The sequence below is a fragment of the Anas acuta genome, chromosome 3, assembly GCF_963932015.1.
Source record: "Anas acuta chromosome 3, bAnaAcu1.1, whole genome shotgun sequence".
Taxonomy (NCBI): Eukaryota; Metazoa; Chordata; class Aves; order Anseriformes; family Anatidae; genus Anas; species Anas acuta.
The window spans coordinates 88,033,878-88,061,462 of record NC_088981.1 but is presented as its reverse complement, the minus strand read 5'-3'; the positions used below and the strand labels follow the sequence as shown (position 1 = coordinate 88,061,462).

The window sequence follows — 27,585 nt, the reverse complement described above, 5'->3', positions numbered from 1 at the left end:
ATCTCTGGGAGACAAGAGTGATTAAAGAAATACCACTTACCAACTAGAAACTTAGAATATCTAAGTTTTTTTTTTGGAAATATTAGGTACTGTAAATGCTCAATTAGTATACTTGCATAATTCTTCAAAGTTGTACAAAGTAATCAGTGTCTCTTCTAAAATTCTTTGATTGTTATTGAAGGAAAAATGACTAGATAAAATTATTTGACACAGAGAGAGCTCTATTTTTTGTAAGTGTCTTCCTAGTATTTTCAAGATCATCCTTGGAAGAAAAACAGGTAAAATTAAGTACCAAAATATGAGTCTTTCGTAAAACTATTTTGAAAGTTTGTCAACAAGAAAGCTTTTTTATTTTATTTTATGTTATCATTCATTTTAAAAATTTTTACAGATTTATTTCAGGACAAGAATTTGAGGGAAATGTGAGAATACAGAAGAGTAGAGGAATAAGAAACTTCAGGAATGAGAAACTAAGTAGAACTAAGTGTACAATCAGATAAATGTATATTGTAAGCTGATTTACATTTTTTCTGAAAACGTAGGCAAATCAGTGACAAAAAAATGGAGTGAAAAGAGCTAGAAATTTTAAGAAGACAGATTAATGACATTATTTTAAAATCATATTACTTTGGGGAAAATCCGTGAATGAAAATGATTTCTGTGAATTTGATATTTTTGAAGGGTTCTGACCATGATGTTGAGGTTGAAAATGTTGAGGATTTTTACTTGCTTTTATTAGTAAGCCTAAGTACTAATTCAAATTCTTTAAAAAATTATTATTAATGAGGGCAGTGAAAATGGGGGAAGTCATGTAACGGTTGATAGCTACTACTCAATAAAGTCTTAATTCCCAGAAATTGGAAGGAAATATTCCTGAAAGAAAGAATGCAAGAATGCTTCTGTTTATACTTTTTTTTTTTTTTTTTTTTTTCTGGGAGAGGAACCTAACAAATTGCTTTTTCTGTTCAGCTGTTTGGAAGGGACAAAAATAGGGAAAACAAAAACTGGTAGTTTTTCTTTATTTTCAGTCCAATTTGCCCAGGGGATAAAGAACTTCAATAAATAGTAAACCTGGAGGACAGTTGCTTTAGTTTCGTTAGTGTCTATGGATTCTCACATTCATCTTCCACCCCATTGTTTTCTTCAGTTTATAGACTTTAAAGAAAAACTAAAGAGAAAGTTTTTCCAGTTTCTCCTAAAAATGAGTATCCAGTGGATGAAAACTTCAACTGGATGAATCTGAAATGATAACCAAGTATCATTGTAATCAGTGCTAAGGTTTGAATATAGTTAGGCTAAAAAATAATATCACGTTATTAATGTTAATAAGATACAACATGATCTTTTCTGTCAGCCTGCTGTGGAAGTAAATTGTACCTCTTTACATGTATCTCTCCAAACAAAAAAAATAATAATAAAAAAAAGGGCTAAAATATTTTCAGCAACATTAAAGCATTGTAGAATTTATGTTAGATTGTAGTTCTTAAGGGCAATAGCCTTGTTATTGCTTTTTTTTTTAAACCTTTCCTCACAGAGAAGTGCATGTTATAATTGAGAAAATAATTTACTTTCTTATTCCAAATACCAAACACATAATAGCTTTTTGTTATTAAGACTTCAGAGAAACAAGTTTTGAAGTATGTATTTAAAGTATTTCTGATAGTCTTCTGAACTTGATGTGGTTTTTTGTTTGTTTTTTAAATAAGGGCATATGGCAGTTAGGAGCACAAAATGAGTATTTGACATTATAGGTTTTCAGTGAAGCAGGAATACCTGTCATCATAATTTTATAATTTACTTTATCTCAGATACCCATGTCCAATATCTTGTAATATATTATTTTATTTAAATCTTCTTCTCTTACAGTATGGCAGATTGTGTAGTTCCAGAACACTTGTGTTATTAGATGCTCAGAGGTTTTTAGGATCATTCTGCCTCAGAAAATATGTTAGTAGACGTGGTGTGCAGTAAGTAGCAGAACAGTGTTTGTTTTCCATCCTGCAGGAAACTGGGAGTATCTGATTAAGCTGACTAGCAAGTATCAAGTAACTTGGCACATCTCCTCTTGCATTTCATTCATTCAGTCGTAGTGTGGGTAATAGAAAGCTATGCTGTGCCATTTTTCTTGTGTGATGCCATTTTGATTTTTTTCAATGGACCTGGAGTAGTGTTGCACCTATTTATATGTTGTAAATAATTTACAATGCAGTGTCAGTTTGGGGAATCGATTATATCTATTTATGCTGAATTTTGGTTCCATTTCTTTATCTCTTTTGGGAAAGGGATATGAACGTGATATGTGAGGTGGTGGGATGTGGGTAACTTCTGATGTTTTGTGTAAGTGACTAATCTTTTAATCTTTTTGGAGTTAAAAAGTGACTTTTAATTTAAGAAACTGTGAGTTTTGTATTGCAGTTCTTACACAGACATTATTAGATGTTACTCTGGACTAAAGTAGTATAACTGAACCTCTGAATCCTAAAGAAATTAACCCTACAGTTATGTAGGCAATCTAATTACGTAATCATAATAACACCAATTTTATAATGTTTTAATTTTATTTCAATAAGTACATTATGGAGTCACATTTTGTTAGCTAAAGTCACATTTTTTTAGTTAGAGTCTAATACGTACTGTCTATGTATTCCAGTTCGGTGTAAAGCTTGCTGACAGAAGTGGTGGAGGGCTCTGTGCTGATAGCAACTCCTTCAGGTCTGCCAGCAATACTCAGAGCTTCTGGCATCAGGCCTTTTAGGCTGGTTGTTGCTCCTCAGTAGCCTTAGAGTAAACAGCAAGATGCTGAAATAGTTTCACTGTCCTTCTCTAAAGATGCCAGTTGTTCTCACTTGTCTGGCTTGCTTGTGGGCCACTTTTTCTGCTCTGAAATTTCTGTACAGAGCTAATAAGAGATGTAGCAAGTTGGTTTCAGCTGAGTTTCAGAGTGTTTTGAAACGGACATCTGTTGTTTATGATTAGGAAATCCTAATGGCACAGTCATTTTGTTTTCTTAACTTGTAGCTCATTTGGTTTGATAGCTCATATTCATTTACTGACACGATTGTCAGAGCTGGCTGTTAAAATGATCTCAGAATTAGAGCAATTGGGATTACTCTTACGACTTTTGTTAGGAATTCTTCTACTTTTGGTCTAAGATACTGAAAAAGACTTTGGATTTTGACTGTATTTGGACTACTCAGCTCCATCAGCAATGTTTTCATTTATTGCTGCTGAAAGATCTGCGACTGTGGGTTGGGCGATGTTTCAGAGAAAGTGTTTCCCCCCTTCCTGATGTCTAGCTACAAGATGTAGAAATAATGTTACCGCTTCTGCCGGTACATTCCCAGCTAAGAACAGAAATAGATGATGAAAGAACATTTATACATGTGTTTGGTTTGGTTTTGATGCTAACCTTTATAATTGCAAAAAATGCATCTATGGAATGCATATGGAATTGCATTTCCTGAACACCACTGGCATCTAGTGAGGCAGTTTCTGTGCTTACTCCTAGAAGCCTTCTTATAACCAGCACTTTACTACCAAAGGCACTTACCTCTGGGTGACTTTGCAGTCTGCTCTCTGCCTCTGTCTATTCAACAAAACACCCAGTGCCTTGCATTTGAATTTAGCAGTCAGTGAGCATCTTACATGAGCATGACTTCTGATTAGTTTTGCTTATGAGTTGTTTTGGCCAGATTCAGCAATTGTCTTGAAAAAATAATATTAAGACATATATTAAGAACTGGTGTACATATTTCTTAAATATGATATAGATTGAATAGTTGTGCAACTTACCAGTTTTCAAAAGTTTTCATCAAACACTTTTATAGTAATACAGTTTAATATTAATGAAAGTGGCAATGACAACCCGTGTTTGATGGCAGTATTTACCATTATGCTAACCAGCTTTTATCTGTACTTGGATACTTATGTAAGAAAATTAGATAGTTATGTAAGAAAAAACACCTCTTCCTTCCAATATTGTGTATTAATTTGAGGTCACTTGAGCTCTTTGAGCCAACAATGCTAAGATTGAAATGTCTGGTATTTTGGTTGCAGGGTATTTTCAAGAAAAGGGCCTTGTCTCTGGAATTTACTTCCTGAGTGTGGGAGCCTGAATTTAGTACGAATCCTAATGCTTTCTTCAGGTCTTTCAAAGTAGTAGATCAAAAGATGCAGCGATACAGTCTTTGTTTTTCCAATTCTGACTAAAGGTACTGAAGTCATATATTTTGTATTTATTGCAGAAACTTGAAAACTTAATTTTAGAAATTAAAAAGAAGGCTAATACAAGGAGTACTATTGAAAGAACAAATTGGATCTGTACCTAGCACATAAACACCAATTATTTCTTTTCATAACTAAGGAGAAAACTGGGGCCTCTTACTGCAAAAAATAATAGGACAATGCCTCTTTTAAAGAATGAAAACATGTGAATGTCTTTTCCTGGGTATATGGGCTTGTTTGTACCTGATAATTTACAAGATACATGCCAACATCTTTGTTAAAAAATAAAGATCTACAATTCAGACATTAATTGGTTTTAATTGCTATACTGATCTCAAACCCTAATTTAACATGCAATTTTCTACAAATGAAGAATCGGAAGAGCAGAAATAATGACAGATATATGGCAAAGGGGAAGAATTTATTTAAAAAAAAAAAAAAAAGTATAGTACTTACATTGAAAGCAGATTGTGAGGGAACAGAGAGCAGCAAAACTATTTTAATTATACCACTGACTGTAGCAAATCTGAATTTTTTGATCTTTAGCGTATTCCCCAGAGAGCAGAGCACTTCATGTGGCAGCATCTTACCATCTGAATTAGTAAGACAATGTTGGATGAAGCAGACTGTTCCTTTTCCTTTTTTTCCCCCAGCAATGTTGATCTTGCCAAAAAGCTCTTAGAGATAAAGGGCAGGAGCCTTTGGGAGATGTGGACTACACAGGCATTGGTCCACAGTATGAGTGTACTTTTTTGTCTTTTTTTTTTTTTTTTGGATCCACACTCCCTATGTGCTTCAGCATTCAGGATGAAACTTCAGACAAGCAATAAGCAAATTACAGAAGCACTGGATGAACAAATCACAAAGGCAGTTTACTTTTCTTACTTGAAAAACTTTCCTTAATTTAAAAAAAAAAAAGAAAAAAGTGTTTCACTTCAGCTTAGTGTTAACTTTTTCCCTTCTGTCTTCCTTTTAAAGGAGAAATCTGTCCAGCCAAGTTTATTTCAAAGAAAATAAAATTTGGAGTTCATCTTTTTAACGTTTCTTTCCTACGCTTGGCCTCATGTTACTTTCTGCACACCAGTATCAGCCTCTCTGGTCAGGCCAGTGGCTGATCCCAGTAGCTATGTGATCTCCATCAATCACAGTGGAAAAGGAGCAAAAAGCTGGGGAGGAGCACGGAGGGGCACCACAGAACTGCTGCTCTCAGCAGCCTGCAGTTAGTTTAAGCAAATCCTGAAACTGCACCTTCAATTTAAAGTTTTAATCTACCCTGTGAACAACAACAATTCTGTTGTTCTGATTTAAAACAACAACAACAAAAGTATGTTATCTAAGCAATTTTACTTGAACTAAATACTTCTATATAGAATTCCACTTTATTTTCATCTGATAGGGGTGCCAAAACTACTTTTCATTTTCCTTATTGGTTAAGATAACAAAGATTAGAACATATACTGTCACAGATATCGCAAGGTTATTCTGGTATTAAATTTCTAGATTCAGCACAAGCAATTTACCTGGACACATCCCTATGCCCTCATTCAAAAAACTGGATGCAGATTCTGTCAGAGGTTATTCAATTTTCTGGTATATTAGTAAAATACAGCCCTAAGTGATGCCAGATTGTGGGGGACTCATACAAGAGTTTTTTCTTTTTTTCTTTGCCAAACGTGTTGACTTCTAAAGCCTTTGCAATCTTTGTAATGTTGCTCCATTTTTTCTTGGACATTTTTTTTTCAGGGGGAGTTCCCAAAATTTAGTACAAGGTAATACTATGAACCAGTAAGGGGGCTGCAGATCTAAGTCTCTAACAAGACCTGTATTTGATACAAATTCTAGTTAGAATAGCCTTAAAACAAAAATACAGTTGTAAAATTAACACACTAAGTTTCTTAGAAATCAAGAGTGTATATGGGTATATACTCAGCAGTGCTATATGCAGCCATGCAGGATTCAATGAAAGGTACAGTATATAATGCACGCAGCTGATGATAGACCATTGCTCCCATGTGTTGTATTGTAGAAGTAGAGATTGAAAGATAATTTATCAGTTTTCCTGATTGGGCTGAGAGGATTCAAGTGTCTCTGTCAAATGCTTATATCTCCAGCTGAAGCACTGGTGCCAAGTGCTTCATAAGGCATTTATCAGCAGGCTGAAAAAAACTGTAATAAATCAGAACTTCTGTGGTTGCCTTTGTGGTTTAACACTTTGTGAAATGTAGCTTGCACTAGCAAAGCTGTCAGGCATTTCTCCCGTTGAGTAAAGCTGTACCTTACAAAAAGATGTTTGTGCTGATACATCTGTGTCTACAGTGAGGCTTTGATGTTTAAAGATGTCATAAAGAAATATCATTTCCTTCCCCCACCTTGCCTCTTGGATTTTAGTTTTCCTTTCTAAAAATAGTTCACAGGCTTTCTTACAGTGAAGCTCCCTGGTGCTTTTTGCATTATGCTGATTTTCATTTATTTTCAGTTAATTGTGAAAGATTTTTGTCTCCAGCACTTCTCTGTGTTTATCTCTTTGCAGTTTTTATCAATGTGCCATAAGACATTTTTAGAGATGGAGACAAATGACCAAATATTTAAAAATAGTATTCTAATTTTGCATCAGCACTATGGTCCATGCCCTGGATTTTTCAGTTGGAGACCTGAGTATCAGCTGGATTTTAGTCATAAGCATACAGAGTTTGCTGACTGCAGCCTCGTCTCTAGTGAATATTTTTCATGTCACAAAATCATTTTAAAGCTTGGAATGATTTAATACACTTCAAGACAAAGAACAGTCTGTAATCTCTAGCAGCTAAGTACCGGTATACAGACATCAGTATATTAACAGGACCATGTGCAAGAGCTCATGTTATTTTTGGGTTTAGTCAATGTGATTATTTGCAGAATATCAGAATTCTAAAAAAAAAAAAATTATCTAAAAATACTCTGAGCATGACAATACAGGCCTTGAATAATTTGGCATTAGGCTTTTACTTGTCATATGAAAATGCACGTATCTTTTATTTTTAGACATTAAGCTCCTGCTCATTACTATACCCATAATAGCAGTGTTAATACTGAAATTCTTGATAAACTTTGATTTATCTCAGTTTCCTCTGGGAACTCTGTGCTGAGAACTTAATAAGAAACATTTTTGTTCACAATCTGTAGTGAACATTGTTGATTACTCAAGTGCTGTTGATACTTATCTCAAAATAGCAATGGCTATTTTATGCTTAGGGAAGGTGAGGTTTGCCTAGTCCTAAGAAATGACCATACAGATAGCACCTCCAAGATGCTGTCCCTCCACTCACCTTATTTTTCATCTTCCTGGATCTGTCTCTAAATGGGCAGTTTGGAAAGCTAAATGTTTGCCAATTTAAATTAATCTATGAAGTCTATGAAAAATGAAGTCATTTTCACAAGGAGCACATACAATGACAGGAATTGCTTGCCAAGATGTGGGGCGGGAAGTGTACTTCCACATCCAGTTCTTGCACTCAGGTCCTTGTCATGCTGGATGTTACTCTGGAGTACAGCACAGGCAATTGCAGCATTAAGTTATTGCTGGCACTCAGGATTGATGTCTAGCAGCTGACATCTATAGGATTAATGGATAACGTTCATACATTTTCTAGGTAAAAGTATTAGTTGGAAACAAGTTGTGAAGGGAAGGGGAATCTTTTAGTACATTAGCTTTTTTTGAAAATATGTCCTGTGGAGTTAAGTCATTGGGAGCTGAGAATAGGAGGTTAACATAAAAGGTTTTGATTCCTATGTGAAGTGTGGACAATATGTGATAAAGACAGTGACTCCTAAGAATAATCACATGGTCAGAGACATTGGATGAAAATGTACCACAACAGGATCAAAAATAAATAGACGATAAGTTTTAGCAGCAGTTCAGTATGAAGCTGTATATGATGACTTGAGTGACTGAAAATGTTAGGTACAAGAAATGCTATCAGACAATTGTATTTACTCAAAAGGAGCATAGACTTTAAAAAGATTTCTTATGTTCCGTAAGTTACTTCCCTTTCCACGGGAGTTTCTTTAAATTTGGGAAGTGGTAAATGACTGTATTAGTATGTGGATACAGATATGCTATGTTGCCAGGAAATTACATAAGCTTAAGATTGGTTTGTTGTGAAAATATTAAGAGCACTACAAAAACACTGTGATTTGAGATAGCTGGTATGATTTTATGGAAAGGAAAGTCATGACTCATTAACTGGTTGGAGTTCTTGAAAAACTGAAGAGTTATAATAAAGCCTAGCTCCATTGCTCCAGTTAACGATCCGTTATCACTTCTAATACGAATCCATATTATCACTAAGATTACATTTTTTACAGCATCCTAACTTTTGTTATCACAATTAAATGTCATTTCTTTAAATAGCTTATGTTAGATTGACTTTGTTCTCATGCAAAAGCAAATGTGTGCTTCAATTATAGACTATACTGTTAACAGATTTTTTTTTCCCCATAAACATTCCCATAATGTTAGGTACTTAATTCCATTGTTAGCAAAGTAATTTATATAGTGAGACTGAATACATCAAATGTGTTTTTGTCACAAGGCAGTGTGCATGCTAAATATTTCCTTTTCAAAATTTGCAAAAACTCTCACCACGTAATTAAATGTTATCATTTTATACAATGTGAAATATTAGTGATTTTTTTTTAGTTATAATTCTTTTACACTTTGTCAGTTAGCTAGTAGATAATTTGAAGTTCATCAAATTTTCATCAGCAGTAAAGATTTCAATCTCAGCCATACTATCAAAAAATAAAATTATTGTTCATTCTAGTTCTGTTACTTTCATATAAAAGCGATATAGATGATTCAATATCAAATACAGCTATAGTTAATGGAATCACATGCATTGTTTTAATGAAAGTTTTTGAGTGGTGGAACTTTCACTGTTTTGAGAAAAATTTGTAAACTCACAGCATGCCAGGCTTCCTTGTTTGGATATAAGGCATCTGGCCTGTTTCTACAGCCTGAGAAAGACTCTCTGCAATATCCCTTGTTCTTTCAAGTTGGATTCGGAGGGTTCTTTTAATGTGATGTTTAGGGGAAAACTAAATAAATTATTCATTCGCTTATCCAAAACTTCCACTGCTTGAAGTCTCCTTTCAACACCTCTGTCTTGGGTCAAATGCAAGACCCTTAAGCTTTTTGTGCGTTTCTCTGCTAGTCCTTTATAGTGAATACCTGGCCTTTTCCCAGCTGGGTCAGGTAGTAAGAAGGTTGGCAAGTCATAGGTCCTTGGCCCATCCTGGTAAACATAGTTACGACTCAGCAGATAGCAATTCAATGTTGATAGTTTTGAGCTTGATATATTTCAACCCCATTTAATGTGTAACTTGCCAAAATCTCATTAGTACAGAAATTGCATGAGGTGCAGGCCAAGTTGTACGTACTTTTATGTCGTGTATTTATTTCATTTAACTTCAATTAGACAAGTAATTTCTGAGTCCTGAGACTTTAGAAAAGCAATACTTTCCAGTTTCTGAAACTGTTATTAAGTCTTTCTATGTGATGCAGATGTATTTTTGATCTTTTATTTCCATATTTGTTCACTTAAAATCCATAAATATTACCTTTTTTTTTTTTTTTCAAACTGTAAAAGAGCACATTATCCATCTAGTTATTCTTCAAATTGTAAGCAGAACACAAGGCTTAAATATTCATAGACTAGTCATAGACATGTTGTGTGTAGGGGGTGTTAAAGCAAAAGCATGTTCTGTCTCCGTAGCTTCACTCTTGCAGCTGACAGAGCTACTTATTTCAGGTCAGTAGTGTGGTATCTGGTATCACTAACCCTCTTTCCTACTCCAGTCTCTTCTGATGGTAACTTAATCTTCACCTCTTATGCCTTCTTTTTTGGGGAGATCATGTGGAACCAAGATGGATCGCCATATCCATCTGTAACAGTGTTGTCGGCTGTAGTATCTTCAATGTTGCCTGAGCCTTTTTTCTCAAACACTTCTTAGCGTGACCTGCTTGTGACTTCAGCCTGGAATGAATTTATTGGTGGGCATTCCTGAATGCTGAGGAGGAGGAGGTGGCTAGTTATCCAAGCAATTATTTGGAGAGGTTAGGAAAAAACATCCCTTAGTTTTGTTCAGCTGCACTCCATCCATATAGCAGCCCTTTTAGCTCTCCCTTTCCACTGCCAATCATAGTATTATGTTCAGTGTGACCACCCACAATTTTCATCGTATTGATACTGGCCTGGGAGATGGTTTGTCTTACGTCATCAGCCAGGGCTGTCCAGGATCTGGCAGCATGTACCGAGGAAGGAAGGGGTGAACCTATTCCAAGTGTAATTAAAAAAAAAAAAAAAAGTTGTTCCATTGCTCTCACCACTAGTTCAGTGCTCACTTGTTCTCACTGCTAAAATCTAACAAAAGTTTGGGATGGGTGTGAGATGGGTGTGAGGGAGACTAAACAGCTAGCAATTGAGTGTTAAAAGGAAACAACACATTTAGGTTGGGTATCACAAGGTCATACAGAAATGCACAAGACTTGCGTGAGAAGTAGCATGTTGTGAGTCTCTCAGTGTGTAGCTCTGCTTGAATTGATCAACCCTCCTGTGTACAAAACTAAAAAGACCATTCTCTTTCTGGAGTCGGCTAGTATCTCTAGATACCAATACAAACATCTGTACAATGCTGGTAAATTGGTTGTGAAAACCCCTATGGGAAATTGCATGCTTTGATTTTTTCTTCCTCTAGTGAAGAGTATGTGAATATGCATAGTCCAAGGAAAAAGAAACATTCATTATTTCTTCCCTCTCCAAAGTATGATAGGCATCATCTGTCTTCAGACTGAAATGATCACAGCCTCCAATGTACAAATCCCCTATTGTATTCTGCCTTTTTTCCTTTTTTTTTTTTTTTACATTTTCATTTTGGACAACAGCAACCATGAAGATCTACAAATAATTAACATCATACCAATAGATCTTGCTTCAGGGTAGGAAGCATGTAGAAATGCGTGCAGAACAATTTTTGCTGCCAGTTGACTTTCAGAGGTTACAGTAATTATTTTTTTTCTCTGACATCTTCAGAAGACTTCTTGCTCAGCTGAAAAACTCCAGTCCACTGTAGAGAATCATATTTAGCATAAGAATTTAATCTCTCATTGAATTCAGAGACTGCCAAGTAATAGACTTTTCTAATAACTAGATGTGTTGTCTCCACTCCATTTCTGGGAGCAAACTAGAAGGACAAATTAGTTAGAGCTGCTCATAAAATGCCTAAATAAAGACATGGGTGTAGATCTTAAAAGAAGTGTGTAAAGTTCCTTTAAACGTATTGAAGTTCACATCCTCTTCTCTTGAATCTTGCCATAATTGAAAAGAAAGTCTACCACAACTGGATTTTAGCATATTTGGCATAGCAAAATGGCCTTGAGAGATCATACAAAAATATCAAAAAGCCCAATACAAATCTTAAATGACTTGAGGAAAATTTAAATCTCTGCTCTTCTTTTAAACAACTCCTACCTTTAAATTTTGAATAAGGACCACATTGTAAGAGACAACCACAGAACCACCTAAGAAATGGAAAGATCATCATGTTTCTCCAGATTCAGCCATTTGCATTAATCTCCAAAGAGAAAACTGTTTTTCAGTTTTTGTGTATTGCTTGTCAGAAATACATCAGGCCCTGAGTAGTTCTGTCAAAGAAGGCAATCAGTTTGCTAGTGTGGTCCTAAATAACGAAGGCTGTAAAGATTTCTGAGATATTCAAGTTGGGCAATAAGGCCATGTTTGCATGTGCACTGTGATGTTTCATTTCCTACAGTGAATCATGGGAGTTGAAACCTGTTAGAAAAATGCATTATTATTATTATTATTATTTATTTATTTATTTATTTATTTTTACCACATTTAGCTGCAGCTAGGAAAGGAGAGTGAGGTGTCTGTTTAGGAAGAGTGTGACTCCTGAAAAGCAATGATAAGAGTTCAAAAAAGCAGGTTTTCTTTTGAGTTTTTATATTCTCAATGTAGCTACACAATGATAAAAGGAGTTGGATGCTGGCACTGGAGGGAGCCTTTCCTAACTGACGTTTTAAAATTTTGATACGTGAACAGATTTAGCATCTGTAGAGAAATGTTCAATGAAAGGGCACGTGATTAGTAAAATTATTGTCTTCACAAGACTCTAAAAACAGCAGGCCTAGTGCAACTTCTTATTGAAACATCATTGTGAGGAGGGACGGATGGAACTGAAGGTATCAATTACTGTGGCATCAGTATCAGCTCCAGAAGTGTTACCACACTTCCGCAGCTACTGAAAATATATATGTGAATAATCAGGTTGGAAAAAACAGACTGGAACAACAGAGAGGGTTTTTAGTGGTTGCTTTCTGGTACTGACGTTAGGAAGTTTCTGTATTATGCTTGGCCAGTAAGTGATGCTGATACGCAAAACACCAATCTGGTTTGAGCGGCATGAGGCAGGGGGACACCAGAAAGTGTCATGGAATTGCATGGTTAGGAGAAAGGAGATTCAGAGGAAATGTTTTGCCTGTTGTGAAAGAAGTGGAATTCCACAGTTTTGTTCTTCACTTTCCTCGTGTCAGACACCACCAGCAGTATGTTTGCTTGTGCTCTGGTCATGTCCTAAGGAGAATAAACAGTCTGAATGTAAGACCTGTATTAATGTAAGACTTGATCAAATCATGCCATTTGACTTCAGTCTTTCTGAATCCCAGGTAACCATGCTGTTAGATGTTAAATTAGCTCTAAAGTGTCTGGAGGGACATCTCAATGCCTGTATCCTGCACGTGCCGTTTACTGGCTTTGTACATAAAAAGGCAACTTACTATAGTATATGCATTTTCTGGATCTACTCTGTTGCATTAGCTTTTCTTGAGTCTATGCCAGTATAGATGTGGGAAGATGCTTCAGAATATAGATTACTTTGAGTAAAATTTTAGCTTGCTCAGGTGGTCTGGCTGGCTTCCATCCCTTCCCCTATTCATCTTCAATCACAATGTTCACTGGTTGTCGTTCTTTGTCTCTCTGTGTACCTTTAGCATGGAAAGATGCTTACTGCTGATTTGAGCAGCTTAATTTAGTATGCAACATTCAGAGTCAGGTGTGATATTTTTGAATGGGAAACATGCTCTTTGAATATATTATTTTATAACATGATTCTCTTACTAGTTTTTGAACGTATTTAATAGTCTTTTTATATTTGTTATATATTCATTATTAAAAAGATGTTATATTTGCTATATAGGGTTACATTTGTTTTCCAGATAGAAGGAAAACTCACTGATTTTTCTTGGACCTATTTGGTTCATAAAACAAATATCCACATTGAAAGAAGCAAGTATTTTATAACCGCATCAGAAGTGTTGAAAGTTGTTTTTCACAGGATAAGACTCCAAAAGCCTAAGTGTTGATCTGAATTTTCTCAAAATTTATCAGGCTGCAGAATTCTGCTTAAGAAAATGAAAAGAAAAACTGTGGCATTTTGTATTCTCATCATTATATGTTATTACTTTTAAGGCAGTAGTTCTTAACACTTCTGGGTGATTTTTCAGAGAAGTTAAAATGCGCAGAAATTGGTGAAACTTGAAAGCAGAATTAGTTTGTTATAATGACCTCTTTGCACTCACCCTGCAAGAGTGGCCTTTGACTTTATCAAGGCCAGGAGTTCACCAGCGGTTCTTGTAAATAAGGATACAGAATAGGACCAACAGGTTTTATACTTCTATTTCTTTTTCAAACTGATAGATTTTTTAGATATCCTTAAAAAAAAAAAAAAAAAAAAAAAAAAAAATCTATGAAAATTACATCGACTATCACCTAAAAAATCTGAGCCACCTACGTATTAAAAGTGACAACTAATCTATACCTGTTCAGTAAAGGAAAACAGAGGCATGTTGAATTTTATAAAATGGGTAAATCACTTTCCTCAATGTTAAAATAATTTGCAGCTTTGCTTTCAGTGCTACATTTTCTGAGTGGGTTGTGCACTTCCCAAGTAATTAATAACTCTTAAGCTGTCTGAATAGTTTCCTTTAAGTTGCATCATATAATGTGTCATATGAAAACAACTTCAGGCCTAATGTAACATGAAACTTTATAGTGCATCTTAGTGTGATTTGAGGAAGATGGATGGGAGGGAAATTATTTCTTATTTTGGGTAACAAACAGCTGTTCTTAACTTTTATTTATAAAGAATTTCAAATAATATTTCTAGGCAGAGATTGGTAAATTGTTCTAGTTAGCTATTTCCCCTTCTCTTATTGTACTGGTCAAGTTAGGCAAAAAGTGAGAGTCAAGAATGTAGTAACTTGATGTAGAAATAGAGAGTAACGAGGAGATTTTTTGTATCTGGTAACTTTGTTAAGGGAATTCAAGCTGAGATCAGTTACGAATAAGAAAGCAAACGCAAAAAGGTTAACATTTCAGTGTCTCAGTCAACATAGTACTAAATAAATCATCACCCATGATAGGAAAATTGTTTAAACTAACTCCTTGAGCTCTGGTCATCAAATTATTGTAACATTGTCACGTTACAAGTGACATATACCAGGTAATGGTATATGTCAGCTGGAAAAGATATGTCTTGCCATAAACTCTAAACATCTCTCACTTCACTCTCAGGAAATGTAAGTTGGCTCATCTTTCTCTTCCTGGAAGATATTCAGCAAGCTGGAGGCTTCATTGATACTTGTAAATACGGAAGTTTGTCATATACTGTAGTGTACACTCATTTGATATGGAACAATTAGAGTTCATAAGATTTAAAAATAGATGCTGCTTTTCCATTAGTGAGTTTTTAAAAATAAAAACAAAAGGTAAATAAAGGATTGCCTTACTAAATTTGATATGGGTAATTCAATGCTGCTTTACAAAGATAGAACTAAAACTGTTTTTATAGCTCTGTGAATACACAGTTAATTCATTCATAATTACTTCATTTAGCATGGTAGCACTAGGAGAACCAGCTGGTAGCTGTGTTTCAGAAATTTTCAGAACTTCTGAGGAAACAAATCATAAGCAAATATTTTTGCCAAAAATCTCTTTGTACTTGATCATTATAAACAATAGAGGGTATGCACAAAAATGGATGCAAACTTCTTGCAAAATTCCTGTAAGTACTCTACTAATAACCTCATAATGTACAGTCTGTGCTGTATCTGGGCCACAGCACCTGTTTTTAGGAAAAAAATATATATATATATATATAGCTACTTTTAATCAATTAAAAAATGGGAGAATGCAGCAAAAGATTTGCAAGTAAGACTTTACATATGCTTTGATAGAGTGGCCCATAGATGCTGCTGGGACAACCCTGGTTTTTTATTACCATTCTTGATGTATCTGCTTGCTGATCCAACCTGTGGAACATTAACATACACCTAGCTGTCTGGATTTGTATCTAAATCCTTGTATTGATAGGGATTTTATTTCTTGTTTTCTTTTTTTACTCAGTCTGCCAGCTGGGGCATCTGTAATTTACCATACACCTCAGTCCAGCAGTCTAGGGTGGTATAAATTCAAGTCTGTGTGTTCAGTTCATGTGCTTCAATTCCTGCAATTGTTTTCAGCAGTTTCCACCAAGGGCGTGCTTCACTTTGAGAACACAGAGCTCCATTCATCAACTTTCATTTTTTATTATGTACTACTGACAATGCAGACAGAGGGAGAAATTCAAACTGTCTAAATTCCACCTAAAATATAATCCAGTCAGACTTCAGGCACCTGAGTCTCAGAGAATGATTCAACATGTCTACTCTGAAGCACCACCTAACCCCTCGTGGCACTTACAATGAATCATTTTTATCACAGATTTCCTATGGCATCCTGGCATAAGCACCACGGCTTCAGCAGCCAGGCATTTAGCTCCCACCCAAGCTTCATTGTGACTCAGAGATGAATGTACAGATGCCTGAGCTTTGCCTCTGTCCTGAGGTGCCTAAACCACTGCCTGTGTTTAAATTGCATGTAATAAACTTGGACAGCCCTGAATTCAACACAAGTACCAACAATCATGATCATTTTAAGTGTAGAAGAGGAGAAAAAGGCCTTTTTAATAGTCTTGAAGGTTAGAGTAGTCCAGGAAGGATACCTGATTTAGATTGTCCTAAGCTAAGGAAGCTCAACAGGCATGGGGGAACTTGGCCATTGTCCCACTGTTAACATATTTCCTAGGGAAGAAAAAATTTCATCATTTTCTCCCAAGTATGATTATGCAGACACCTGAGACACTTTTCTCCAAGAAACCATAAGCATCCCCTGTATCAGAGATGCTAAGGATACTCTCATTTGCATGTTTCTATTAGCCTGTAAATTCTTTCTTGTCCTCTTTTTTATAGATGAATTGAGACAGTTACTAATTACTGCCATGTTCTGCAATGTTAGAGCTTTATTAAGACCTGTTATTTCCCTTACTACTTTTGGCTTAGACACCAGAGAGTGTTACCTTAAATTAATGTTCTCTGTATACGTATTTTACATCTGTAGACTTTGAGGTGAGGTTGGTTCAGGTTTCCTTCATCGTTGTTCTCTATCCTAATTGCTCTTGCTGTGTGCTTCATGGAAAGAGTAAATACTCTGTGAGGAAGTACTTGTTGAGCTGTGGACATGTGGAACAACTTGGTTTTGTCTTTTACATTAGTGTTTAATGCTGCTACTTTATTGTTTTCACCCTTCATGTGACATCTCATTAATCTTTCATGGTAATCCTTTTTACATGCTGGCAGATGCAACCAGGTGAAATAGTATATTAAGCATTCAAAGCCTGAATTTCAAGTTCAGTATTGTGAGATTTAAATTTATCTATTTATTTATTTATTTTGCTTTTTTCATGTTTCAGAATGAGGTTTTATGTTGTTTCTGTCCCAACTTCCCCCCCATCAGATGTCATTTTATATTTATTGGTTAGAACACACACATACCATGTGTATTCCTGAAGAACCTTTAACCGAGCTTTACTGAGTAGAAGATACAATGGGAGTAATGCTAAAATTTTGCTATACTATCTTACTGATCATCTATAGCTAAGTTATTTCAAGGGTAGATGCGTGCTTTTTATTCTGTTACATTCAATTCAAGCCTTTCAAGAAATAAGAACATAAGGGAAATTATATATAACAGTAGATATTATGCTAGTTTTCTAAATATTTTATCCCTTGATTTTTGATTTTTTTTTTTTCATTGTAGCATTCACCATCTGGTTGGAGGGCTTGAATGTAAAGCGCATACTTTTAAGCATCTGTTAATGACTTTTTGGTAACAAAGGAATATGTTCGTATAGTTATACAGTGAGAACACTAACTGGAGAATGAAGACGTTTTTGTTAAGTTAGGTTTTTGATATACAGTAGTTCATACACGGAATTTATGCTATTTGGCACTATGCTGTTCAGGTAGCTGTGAAGTATGGTCTTACATTGTCTTCCTAAGAAGATTAGTGTGAAGTGTTTTTCTCTGTTGCTATATTGTTTTTTCTGAAGCATGGTGTATCACCTTGGTCTGTTTGACAGTGTTGATTTGCTCTTTGTTTACACCACTTTTACCCAAACTAATAATTTAATTGAGCAATCTAAAGTTCTTTGTAACACAACCATCAATTTTAAAAGGTGATACGAAATACATTTTGTAGGTTCTAAATTGGGAATGGTGAGCACATTGAAGGGTCGCATCATAAGACACCACATGCTGGCTACCTGCTTGCTCAGAAAGCTGCTGTACTGAGAAGGAGCAGATGCTGGTGCCAAGTGCCCTTGTGGTGAAAAAGGACAGTTATATTTTGCGTTGTCCTAGCAAGTATAGGACCAGTAGGTCAGGGGAAGAGACAGATCATTTCCCTTTCTTTGGCACTTGTTAATCTACATCTGGAGTTCAGTGTCCAATTTGGTGCTCCCCAACAGAGAAGGGAAAAGCTGACTGGGACAAGTGCAGTAGAGGCCCAAGATGGTCAGGGGGCTTGAACCCATGGTGTGTGAGGAGAAGCCAAGGGAGCTGGCGTTGTTCAGCCTGGGGAAGAGGAGGCTCAGGGAAGACCTCATCGCTGTCTTTGAGTACATTATGGAGAGGCCAGAAACAGACTCTTGTCAGAGCTTCACAGTGAAAGGTCAAAAGGCAATGGGCACAAGTTGTAGCAAAGGAAATTCCAACCGGATCTTGGAAAAAAATCACTGTGTGGGCAGTCAGACACCGGAACAAGTTTCCGAAAGGATTTGTGGAATAATCTCCATCCATAGAGACTTTCAAAGCTCAGCTGGACAGGTTTCACAGTAACCTGATCTAATTTTCAAGTTCGCCTCGCTTTGAGCAGGTGGCTGAATCCATTGGCCTGCAGAGGTAGGCCTTCCTACCTGAATTATTCTGTAAATCTAACCAAATTAATCCTTTTTGCAATTCTACTTATATCTTACCTCTTCAATTGACTTCACTGGACTTGGTGTAGTGTCATTAGGAATTAATTTAACCCTTGTGGTTTTTTCTCATTACTCCCAACCCAGTTTTCTCAATGAGCTCAATGGTGAATGAACCCCTGCACTTAATAGTGCTGGCCCATATCTTAACTCCTGCCTGCTTCCAAGTGTACTGATAAACAGCTAAGACAGATAATTTTATATGATGTGCACTCACACACAACCATTTTTTTGGAGAATATTCTGAAACAAACCCTTAAAATTTTAGAAGACTTAGACTATTATTTGTTTAGATAACATTTTAAGTGTCGGGGAAGCTTACAGTAATGGGAGACAATAAAAAAAAAAAAAGCTCATATTTACTAGACTATCCACGTCCAGAAATGACTTCTGTCTATATTGCAGACATATCATACCAATCGTAGTTTCTCCTCCTTTCATTTGATGAAGACTTCTCTTCATTTCCCTTCCACAGTTGTCTGCCCTTTGCCCATTAACACAGACTCCCACGTGTCTCCTAATGAGAAACTTAACTGGGAAAGCAAATTGCTTTTGGAGAACTAATCAGATGCTCCCACAGTCAGATGTCCTGTGTAGGTTACAGCTGTAAATCTGAGATGCCGTGTCCTTGTCTTGTCTCAGATGCTGTAAACCATAGGCCTGATCCTACATCCAGATAGTTTACATGAGTGCATATCAGAACAGTAATGCTAATGTTCAATAAAGGTATGTTTAAAAAAATAATAATCAGAAAAATATTCTTTATGCCATAATTAAAATATAGAGTAGGATGAAATCTTGATCTAAGTCCTGCAAAGCCTGTTCTCTTTTGTCTTGCCTTTTGACACTGAAACATCTGTAACTATGCAACAAAGCATATGGGTGCACTGACAATGTGGGAGTGCAGCCAATTCAGTCCTGGGATAAAAACAGGAATTAGGTGATGGAAGTAAGCCAAAGAAGTGTGATTCCCACATAAGGGACTTAAAAAGGTGTTAGTCCATAAAGAAGCTCTTTGGCAGGATTTATAGCAGGCCTCTAGACAGAACGCATTTTTCTTGAGGTCCTAAGTGAGCTGAAGTGCACTACCTTCCAGGAGGGTGGTGGGATTATTGTCTTGTCAGCTGGTGCTTTCCTCTTTCTTTTTTCTTCTTAAAAATAAACCCTTTGTAGCACATTATGGTATAATTATAATCCCATTTGTAGTTTTACAGAACTAAACTATTTACTTCAAATGATCATGGGATGAAAACCAGAGTAAATGTTTCTGCTGCGTGGGGCCCTCAGGTTTCCTCCATTCTGATCTGTGGCATACCTTTTGCAGTGTAGCTCGTTGGGCAACCTAGACTGTTTTCAGCAAACTGCATTGATCCCAACATAAAAAACTCAATGTTAACTCTTTAAGTATTTGCACGTTGTGTCTGTAGTTTTCATTTGTCTCACCTCAGCCTTAGAAAATAAGTAATTGGGCGTGCAGTAGCTTCAAAAAGTGATGACACCAACCCAATTTGTTTGCAACAGAATTAGTATATAGAATCATAGAATGGCTTGGGTTGGAAGGGACCTTAAAGATCATCTACCTCCTATGACCCTGCCATAGGCAGGGATGACATCCACTAGATCAGTATGGCCAGGGCCCTGTCCAGCCCGGCCTTGAACACCTTCAGGGATGGGACCTCCACAGCCTCTCTGGACAACCTGTGCCAGTTCCTTATTACCCTTACAGTGAGGAATTTCTTCCTAATATGTAGTCTGAATCTATCCTCTTTTAGTTTAAGACAATTCCCCCTTGTCTTATCATTATCTACCCCAGTAAACAGTTCTTCTCCATCTGTTTTGTAAGACCCCTTTAAGTATCGAAAGGTTGCAGTGAGGTCTCTCTGGAGCCTTCTCTTCTCCAGGCTGTTCATCCCAAGCTCTCTCAGCCTTTCTTCACAGGAGAGGTGCTCCAGCCCTCTGATTATCTTTGTGGCCCTCCTCTGGACCCGCTCTAACAGCACCACATCCTTGTTGTGCTGGGGGCCCCAGACTTGAATGCAGCACTCCAGGTGGAGCCTCACAAGGGCAGAGCACAGGGGCACAATCACTTCTCTTGTCCTGCTGGCCGCTCCTCTGGTGATGCAGCCCAGGATGCAGCTGGCCTTCTGGGCTGCAAGTGCACACTGCTGACTCATATCAAGTCTTTTACCCACCAGAACTCCCAAGTCCTTCTCTGCAGGGCTGTTCTCAGTGAGTTCTTCTCCCAATCTGAACTGCCTGGGATTGTCCTAGACCAGGGACACTTGGACTTTTTGAACCTCATGTGGTTCAATCATATATTTAATGATTACCAGAGTCCATAGAGTTGAGTTACAGACTGATTTCCATAACATTTTTTCTGAAGTACAAACTTTTTTAACATTTCACAGAAGTGGTGTTCTACTGTGTTCTGTGATATAGGTAGCCAGTTGGGCATGTTTTTAGAGGCATGAGCATACTTTATGTAATGAAGGAGTAACAAAATCAAACACAGAAGGATATTCATTCAGAAATGCATTTCTTATTTTTGCTCAAGCCTGATGAAGTTCAGTTGTTCTAATACTCAAGACATCCAAGTCACTGCCCATAGAGGTCATTGGATCAAACCCCCAGCTCAAAGCAGGGCCAACAAGTTAGATTAGGTTATTGCAGTTATTATAAGCCATCTGCAGCTGAATTTGAAAGTCTCCAAGGATGGAGTTTATTCCACAAATCCTCCACAAATTATTCCACAAATCCTCTGGGAAAGTTATTCCAGTGTACTGAGCAATAAATTGGGGAAAGTAGTATTTTAAAGTATGTGTATATACTGCACTCATTTTGCAGCACTTCTTTAAAGACTCCTATTTATAGTAACCTAGGATTTAAAAAATAAAAACAAAATAAATCTTTAGGCATTCTTATAAATAGAATGAATTGTACTTTTGAGCTTGGGGAAGCAAAATGAGGCACTTTTGAACACTGAAGCCAGTGAATTTGTATGAGTGTGAGTGAGCATTTGGCTCCTTGTTTTCACCAGGTATTATTTCTGTTTGTTCCTTTTAAGCAATGTTTATATGTGCATAAGAACAAAGAGAACTCTTTTTTTTTTTTTTTTTTATTTCTATTTTCCTTCTTTCTGTTGTAGGCAAGTATTTCCAAATGGGCTTCCTGAAGAATACTCTCTAGTTGCTACGTTCCGTGTACGGCGAAATACAAAGAAAGAGCGTTGGTATATATGGCAAATTTTAAATCAGCATGACACTCCTGAGGTTAGAGTTGTCTTTGTTTTTTTTTTTTTTTTTAATTATTATTTTATTTTTTTCTCCCCACGTAATATGACAAATATCACTTTGTGGATGTTTTACCACTGAATTTAGCTACATTTTAGACATAGTAGACAGACTGATCTGATATAGTTCATGATTTATTATAGGAATGACAAAAAATTAAGAAAATTTATTCAGTTAGGACTGTGAACAAGGATAGAAGGCATGCTTGATTTATAGCTGATATATTTTTACAAAGTTACATAAAAAAAAAAAGATGCTTCATAGTTTATTACATATAGTTTATGTATGAGTTTAACTATTCTACTCTAACTTTTAAATGACTGCTTCTTCTATTTCACTTTGCTTTCAGATCTCTGTCCTTCTGGATGGTTCAAAAAAGGTCGTGGAGTATATGACCAAATCCACTCAGGGAAATATACTGCACTACACTTTTAAGAGTCGAGAAATTTATCCATTGTTCGATCGGCAGTGGCATAAACTTGGTATTAGCGTGCAGTCGGGGATCATTTCCCTCTATTTGGATTGTAATTTAATTGAGAGAAAACAGACTGATGAAAAATTCACCATTGACTTGCAGGGAAGGACTCTGATTGCTTCTCGTGCTACAGATGATAAGCCTGTAGATGTGAGTAGTATGAAAGCAAAACTGGAAAACTTGAAATCATGTTTTATCCACACTTCTACCATCATAAAGAATTGGGTAGGGAAAAAATGGTTCAAAACAGGTTATTAATTTTGAGTGTGAATTCTTAATTTACAATCTTTAGGTCTTTTCTAAACAATGTTAAGTGCTGTAGAGTCCGCTAAGGCAAACCTTCTGTTACCAAAGTAACTACAAAAACTCAGTCCTGGTTTCAAGAGTCTATTTTTCTGTGTTTACTTTGGAGTAACAGCCATGTAGTTACCATAGACATGTTACTACACTTAAGAGATCACTCCAGTAGTAATGTTTTTTTCTTTCAATTTTTATGAGATTTAGCTATTGGGATGACAAATGCTAGTTTGTATCAGTCATCTGTTACAGTTTGTCCCCCTATGATGAGCAGAAGAAACCCAAAAAATTAGATTGCCTATGGTTTCAAGGTTGTATCAATCCAAGGTAATTCAGTTATGCAGAAATATGAACACCTTGTTCATAGTTCATCCCTCCTTCAAATGAGAGGGATGAGGAAGTGGCTGAATGTGCATTTCCTGCAGTCTTTGATGCAAACAACTGACTTGCACGTGCAGCTGGCAATTGTAAAGTAGTCCAGTTCCTCCACCCTTTCCTACAAAACGCAGTGGGCAAGATCTGCTGAATGAAATGCAAATACAAGGAAAATAAGCTGCTGTGGAGTGTTCCTGAAAAAAGCAAGCTGTTGCTTCATCTGTAGATAAATGGGGTAATGTGGAATTACCCAAGGCAACCCTTTAATATTATGGGCTTTGTTCTGTTCCAGAAATATCCTCCTCTCTTTCCTTGTATAGAGAGCTCAGAGCAAGCGATTGGAAAGTTCCAGGAAATGTCAGTTTGTTTTAAGTATACTGACATCTCATTACCAGGTTTAAAGCATCTGTCTTGAAGTTTATAGTGGCCATCTGAAAGTTTTAGCTCTATTATGTACATTGTACAGTTCCAGATGAAAATAACATTATTGTAACTGCAAGTTAGCATTATAAGAGGAGTACATTCTGTGAGGTGCTGAAACCTTTGGCCAGGAATCATCAGAGCTCTTATTTTGTAAGGCTAAGTTCATACTTCATTTTATTTTGTAAGACTGAGTTCAAATTTATTTCAAATTTATGTACCATCTCCTTATTTCCAAGTAGCACAGAGGAAAAGTAGCAAATACCTCTAAGCTTGTGTTGATTACAGCTGGATAATCCCAAGTAGAAGTTGGCAGTTGGGTTTTCCATACATGTAGAAAAACATGAGCATAAAGCTGATGAAGGCAGCAGAGCAGATCCTGTAGTGACACACTTCTCAATACCAAGTGCAAGTGAAAAAATAAGAGAACACAAAGCAGATGCAGAATGAGACATCCTGTAGCAAAACTATTCTCTGAAATTAGGCCCTCCCTACACCTTCCTGTGAGTAAGTGTAAGTCAGTGCAGTCCATGACGTGTTTGGACTTTAGTAAGGGCTGGACAGAATCACAGAATCATCTAGGTTGGAAGAGACCTTCAAGATCACCTAGTCCAACCTCTGACCTAACACTAACAAGTCCTCCACTAAACCATATCACTAAGCTCTACATCTAAACATCTTTTAAAGACCTCCAGGGATGGTGACTCAACCACTTCCCTGGGCAGCTTTTAACAACCTTTTCAGTAAAGAAGTTCTTTCTAATATCCAAACTAAACCTCCCCTGGCACAACTTTAGCCCATTCCCCCTCATCCTGTCGCCAGGCATATGAGGGAATAGACCAACCCCCACCTCACTACAGCCTCCTTTAAGGTACCTGTAGAGTGTGACAAGGTTGCTCCTGAGCCTCTTTTTCTCCAGACTGAACAATCCCAGCTCCCTCAGCTGCTCCTCATAAGACTTGTTCTCCAGACCCCACACCAGCTTTGTTGCCCTTCCCTGGACTCTCTCAAGCACCTTGATGTCCTTCTTGTAGTGAGGGGCCCAACCAGCTAAAATTAGATGCTGTTCATCTGCTCCGAATCTCTAAAACAGAAGTCTTACATACAGAATTTTTGCTCTTCAATTTAGTGGCAAGGTGCAAAGTGATGGAAGATACACAGGACATAGAGCTTGTCATAACTTTACACTAGCTCACTGCAGGAGAAAATTACATTTTGCAGAGAACATCTAGAGGATTGAAATGCCCATGTAGTCACACTAAGTGCAGCACAGAGGGCTGCAATTTACATGAAGGTAAATGAAATCTAAAATGTGTCTTAATTCAAAGTAAGAGACTCTGTAACTTGTTCCTTAAGTGAGAAAATAAACAATGGTGGGATTTTTTGGTATTTCCAGTATTTCAGAAATATATGCTATTTCAGAGAGAAAGTTTGTTACACCATGATTAGAAAATACATGCCATAAGATATTTTTTACATTTCACGTTAATCTCTTCTCTTGTGTTTCTTAATAGATTGAACTTCACCGCATAACAGTTTATTGTAATCCAAACGTTGTAACAGAAGATACGTGTTGTGAAATATCTGCTGAGCTGGTAAGTTATTGTTAAAATACAAGTGGTAATATAAAATAAATTATTTCATTGTTTCTTACTAAAGATTATAAAGAAATTGCAATTGAAGTATTAGATTAATTACCTCCTGAAAATTAATCCTGCATCTGGAGTCATCATGCATTATTTCTTGTTACCAAAACAAATGGCTTAGTGGATCCTCAGTAAAAGGCACTAGGTGCTGCTAGTGCTTTTTAAATGCATTTCTTAAAATTGATTAGTATCTAATTAGTAACTGAGGAAGTCTTAGAGAGTAGGAAACAAATCAGTCATTACCTGAGAATGACGTCAAATAACAGAGAGGCCATTTTAATAACAATTGTATCTATTCTAGCACTATAATTAATAAACAAAGCCCATGAAAGTCTCTGCATGACAGTGGAAGGAAAGAAAAACAGGAGGGTATTGAGAGTGTTTCCATTATTTCAATTTAATAACATGGAAGAATAGGTGTTCCATAATTGGCAAATACTTTATAGTGCGTGTGCTGAGATGTGTATGTTTAACATAAGGGAAAACTGATTTAGTTCAGTATTCACTTTTCCCTTTTGTTTGGATAGACTGAATCACTATAAACTGTAAGACTAGAATTATAGAAATGCTAGAAGTTATATATGTGAGTAAATATTTTTGCTAAATTAAGTCCATTTAGAGGGGAAAAAAAAAAAAACTCCAAAAAAAAAAAACCCAGACATTAAAATATTGCTTTGTTAGTTATGAATATCTAAGAGAAGGCTTCTCTTAAGACCACGAGCACCATCACCTTTCAGCCTGCAGTGAGTCTTACTTGCAGAAGGTCTAATTGATCCTGTGTACAAAGAGATGGGAGAAAGGGGTGCTTGAATGGAGGGATAAAGCTGCCTAAGAACAGAGGAAGATAATCGTTTGTCAGAACTGACAACTGATAGGTGATCAGAGGCATTAAAGGGGCTAGATCTAACTTATTAAGGGGAAATTTCAATTTTAAATAATAACTTCTTGTTAAAATATACTTCAAATATATTCCTTATGACAGTGCAGGCTTCCTCTTGAATTTATGAGCTTAAAGCTAGGTGAAATGAATGATTTTTTTCTGTAAGTTTCACTTTGTGCATAGAAATAAAAATCATTTAACAGTTATGACACAGTAACAGAAAAGAAAATACAAACCCTAATTATATATGAACACAAAAAGATCAAGGATATGCTATATTGATAGTATCCTAAGCACTCATTCAGCTGTTTAGATAAAAGCACTGTCAGTTTCATTAGTATGTCTTACATTGAAGATATAAAAATAGTAGATTCCTTGTTAATGACTTTCATATTGAAATCAGCATTACATTTTCTGATTCTTTTTCATGACTTCCTTACCCATTTTAAGAGCTAAAATTTCAATAATATAAGGGAAGGAATTTATCCTTGGTTACGAATTTCTACACTAAGATGTAAATCCTGTTGGAATTTCTTTGACAAGAGGGCTCACAGGAGACCTTATCACATCTTGATGATAGCTCCTGAAATTTGTCAGGTTCTGTTGACTTGTCTGGTAGTGTATCCTCAAACTGCTCAGCTCTTATAAAGTTGCAGGCAGCTGAATATTGGCGTCAAGGCCTTTTGTTTATTTCCAAACTGTGTATGTCCAAAGTATTTCACTGTTCACAATTACAAAAAAATATAAAAAAATAAATAAAATAAAAATCCCTCACATTCTGTCATTTTGGGGAAGGGTGAAGAACAGGACTGAGAAATACTCCTTTTTTCCAATGAGCATTTTCTGCTTTCACTTATAATTTTGAGAAGCTTTCTTCATATGTCTGGACTCTTTTGCAAGAAAGAATTGGGACAATCTGATCTGTTTTAACCAGCAGTGATTTCAGTACAGGACCACAATGTCGAGGCTTTCATTTACTACAGCTTTTCCTTCTGTTTGGCAGTTGTGGCATCTCTGCAATGTGCTATGTACAGTAGTGTTAAAACAGAAAGTGAGTTGAAAGTAGTGTTTGGATGTTATTTATCTATTCACCAAAATGGACCAAAAATCAGAAAATTTTGTTTTTATTTTAGTGCCCACATGAAGACAGATTACTTGCTACTACTTCATCACCAGTGACTGGTCATGCCAGCAAAATGTACACATTTCCAGGAACACAGCAAGAATCTAGAGACAGATGCCACTGCTTTCCAAATAAAGTATGAGGTTTTCCTATCACTTTTTAATGCATCATCCTGTTTAATCCTGATAGGTATTAACAAAAATAATCTTAATTTTCTTTTGTAGTCACCAAAAATGTATTATTATCTTAGAACGTTGTACATTGTATTTTGCAGTGAAGAAACAGTACATTTTAAAATTTCATTTTAAAATTAGAGTTACAGAGGACTAGAAGTTTTTGTGGTTTCAGCACACATACAAAAAAAAAAAACACAACTGCATCAATAGTAAAAATGAGAATTACTACTAAGACATTATATTTAGAGTAAATGTTTTTAATTCAGAATGAAT

At 36.2% G+C, this 27,585-nt stretch overlaps 1 protein-coding gene across 12 annotated transcripts in view; it reads left to right on the top strand.

Moving 5' to 3' along the window:
• The window catches only part of COL19A1 (collagen type XIX alpha 1 chain), a 201,009-nt gene that overhangs the window by 11,152 nt on the left and 162,272 nt on the right, over nucleotides 1-27,585 (top strand). For 9 of the 12 annotated variants that reach the window (XM_068678246.1, XM_068678245.1, XM_068678244.1 and 6 more), the window contains 4 exons: nucleotides 21,776-21,899; nucleotides 22,270-22,545; nucleotides 25,002-25,082; nucleotides 27,147-27,272. In XM_068678246.1, coding sequence (XP_068534347.1) covers nucleotides 21,776-21,899; nucleotides 22,270-22,545; nucleotides 25,002-25,082; nucleotides 27,147-27,272 — 607 coding nt within the window. Of the gene's footprint in view, nucleotides 1-21,775; nucleotides 21,900-22,267; nucleotides 22,546-25,001; nucleotides 25,083-27,146; nucleotides 27,273-27,585 lie in introns of those variants that run through there. The other 3 variants (XM_068678250.1, XM_068678247.1, XM_068678252.1) reach the window with 2 other exon arrangements.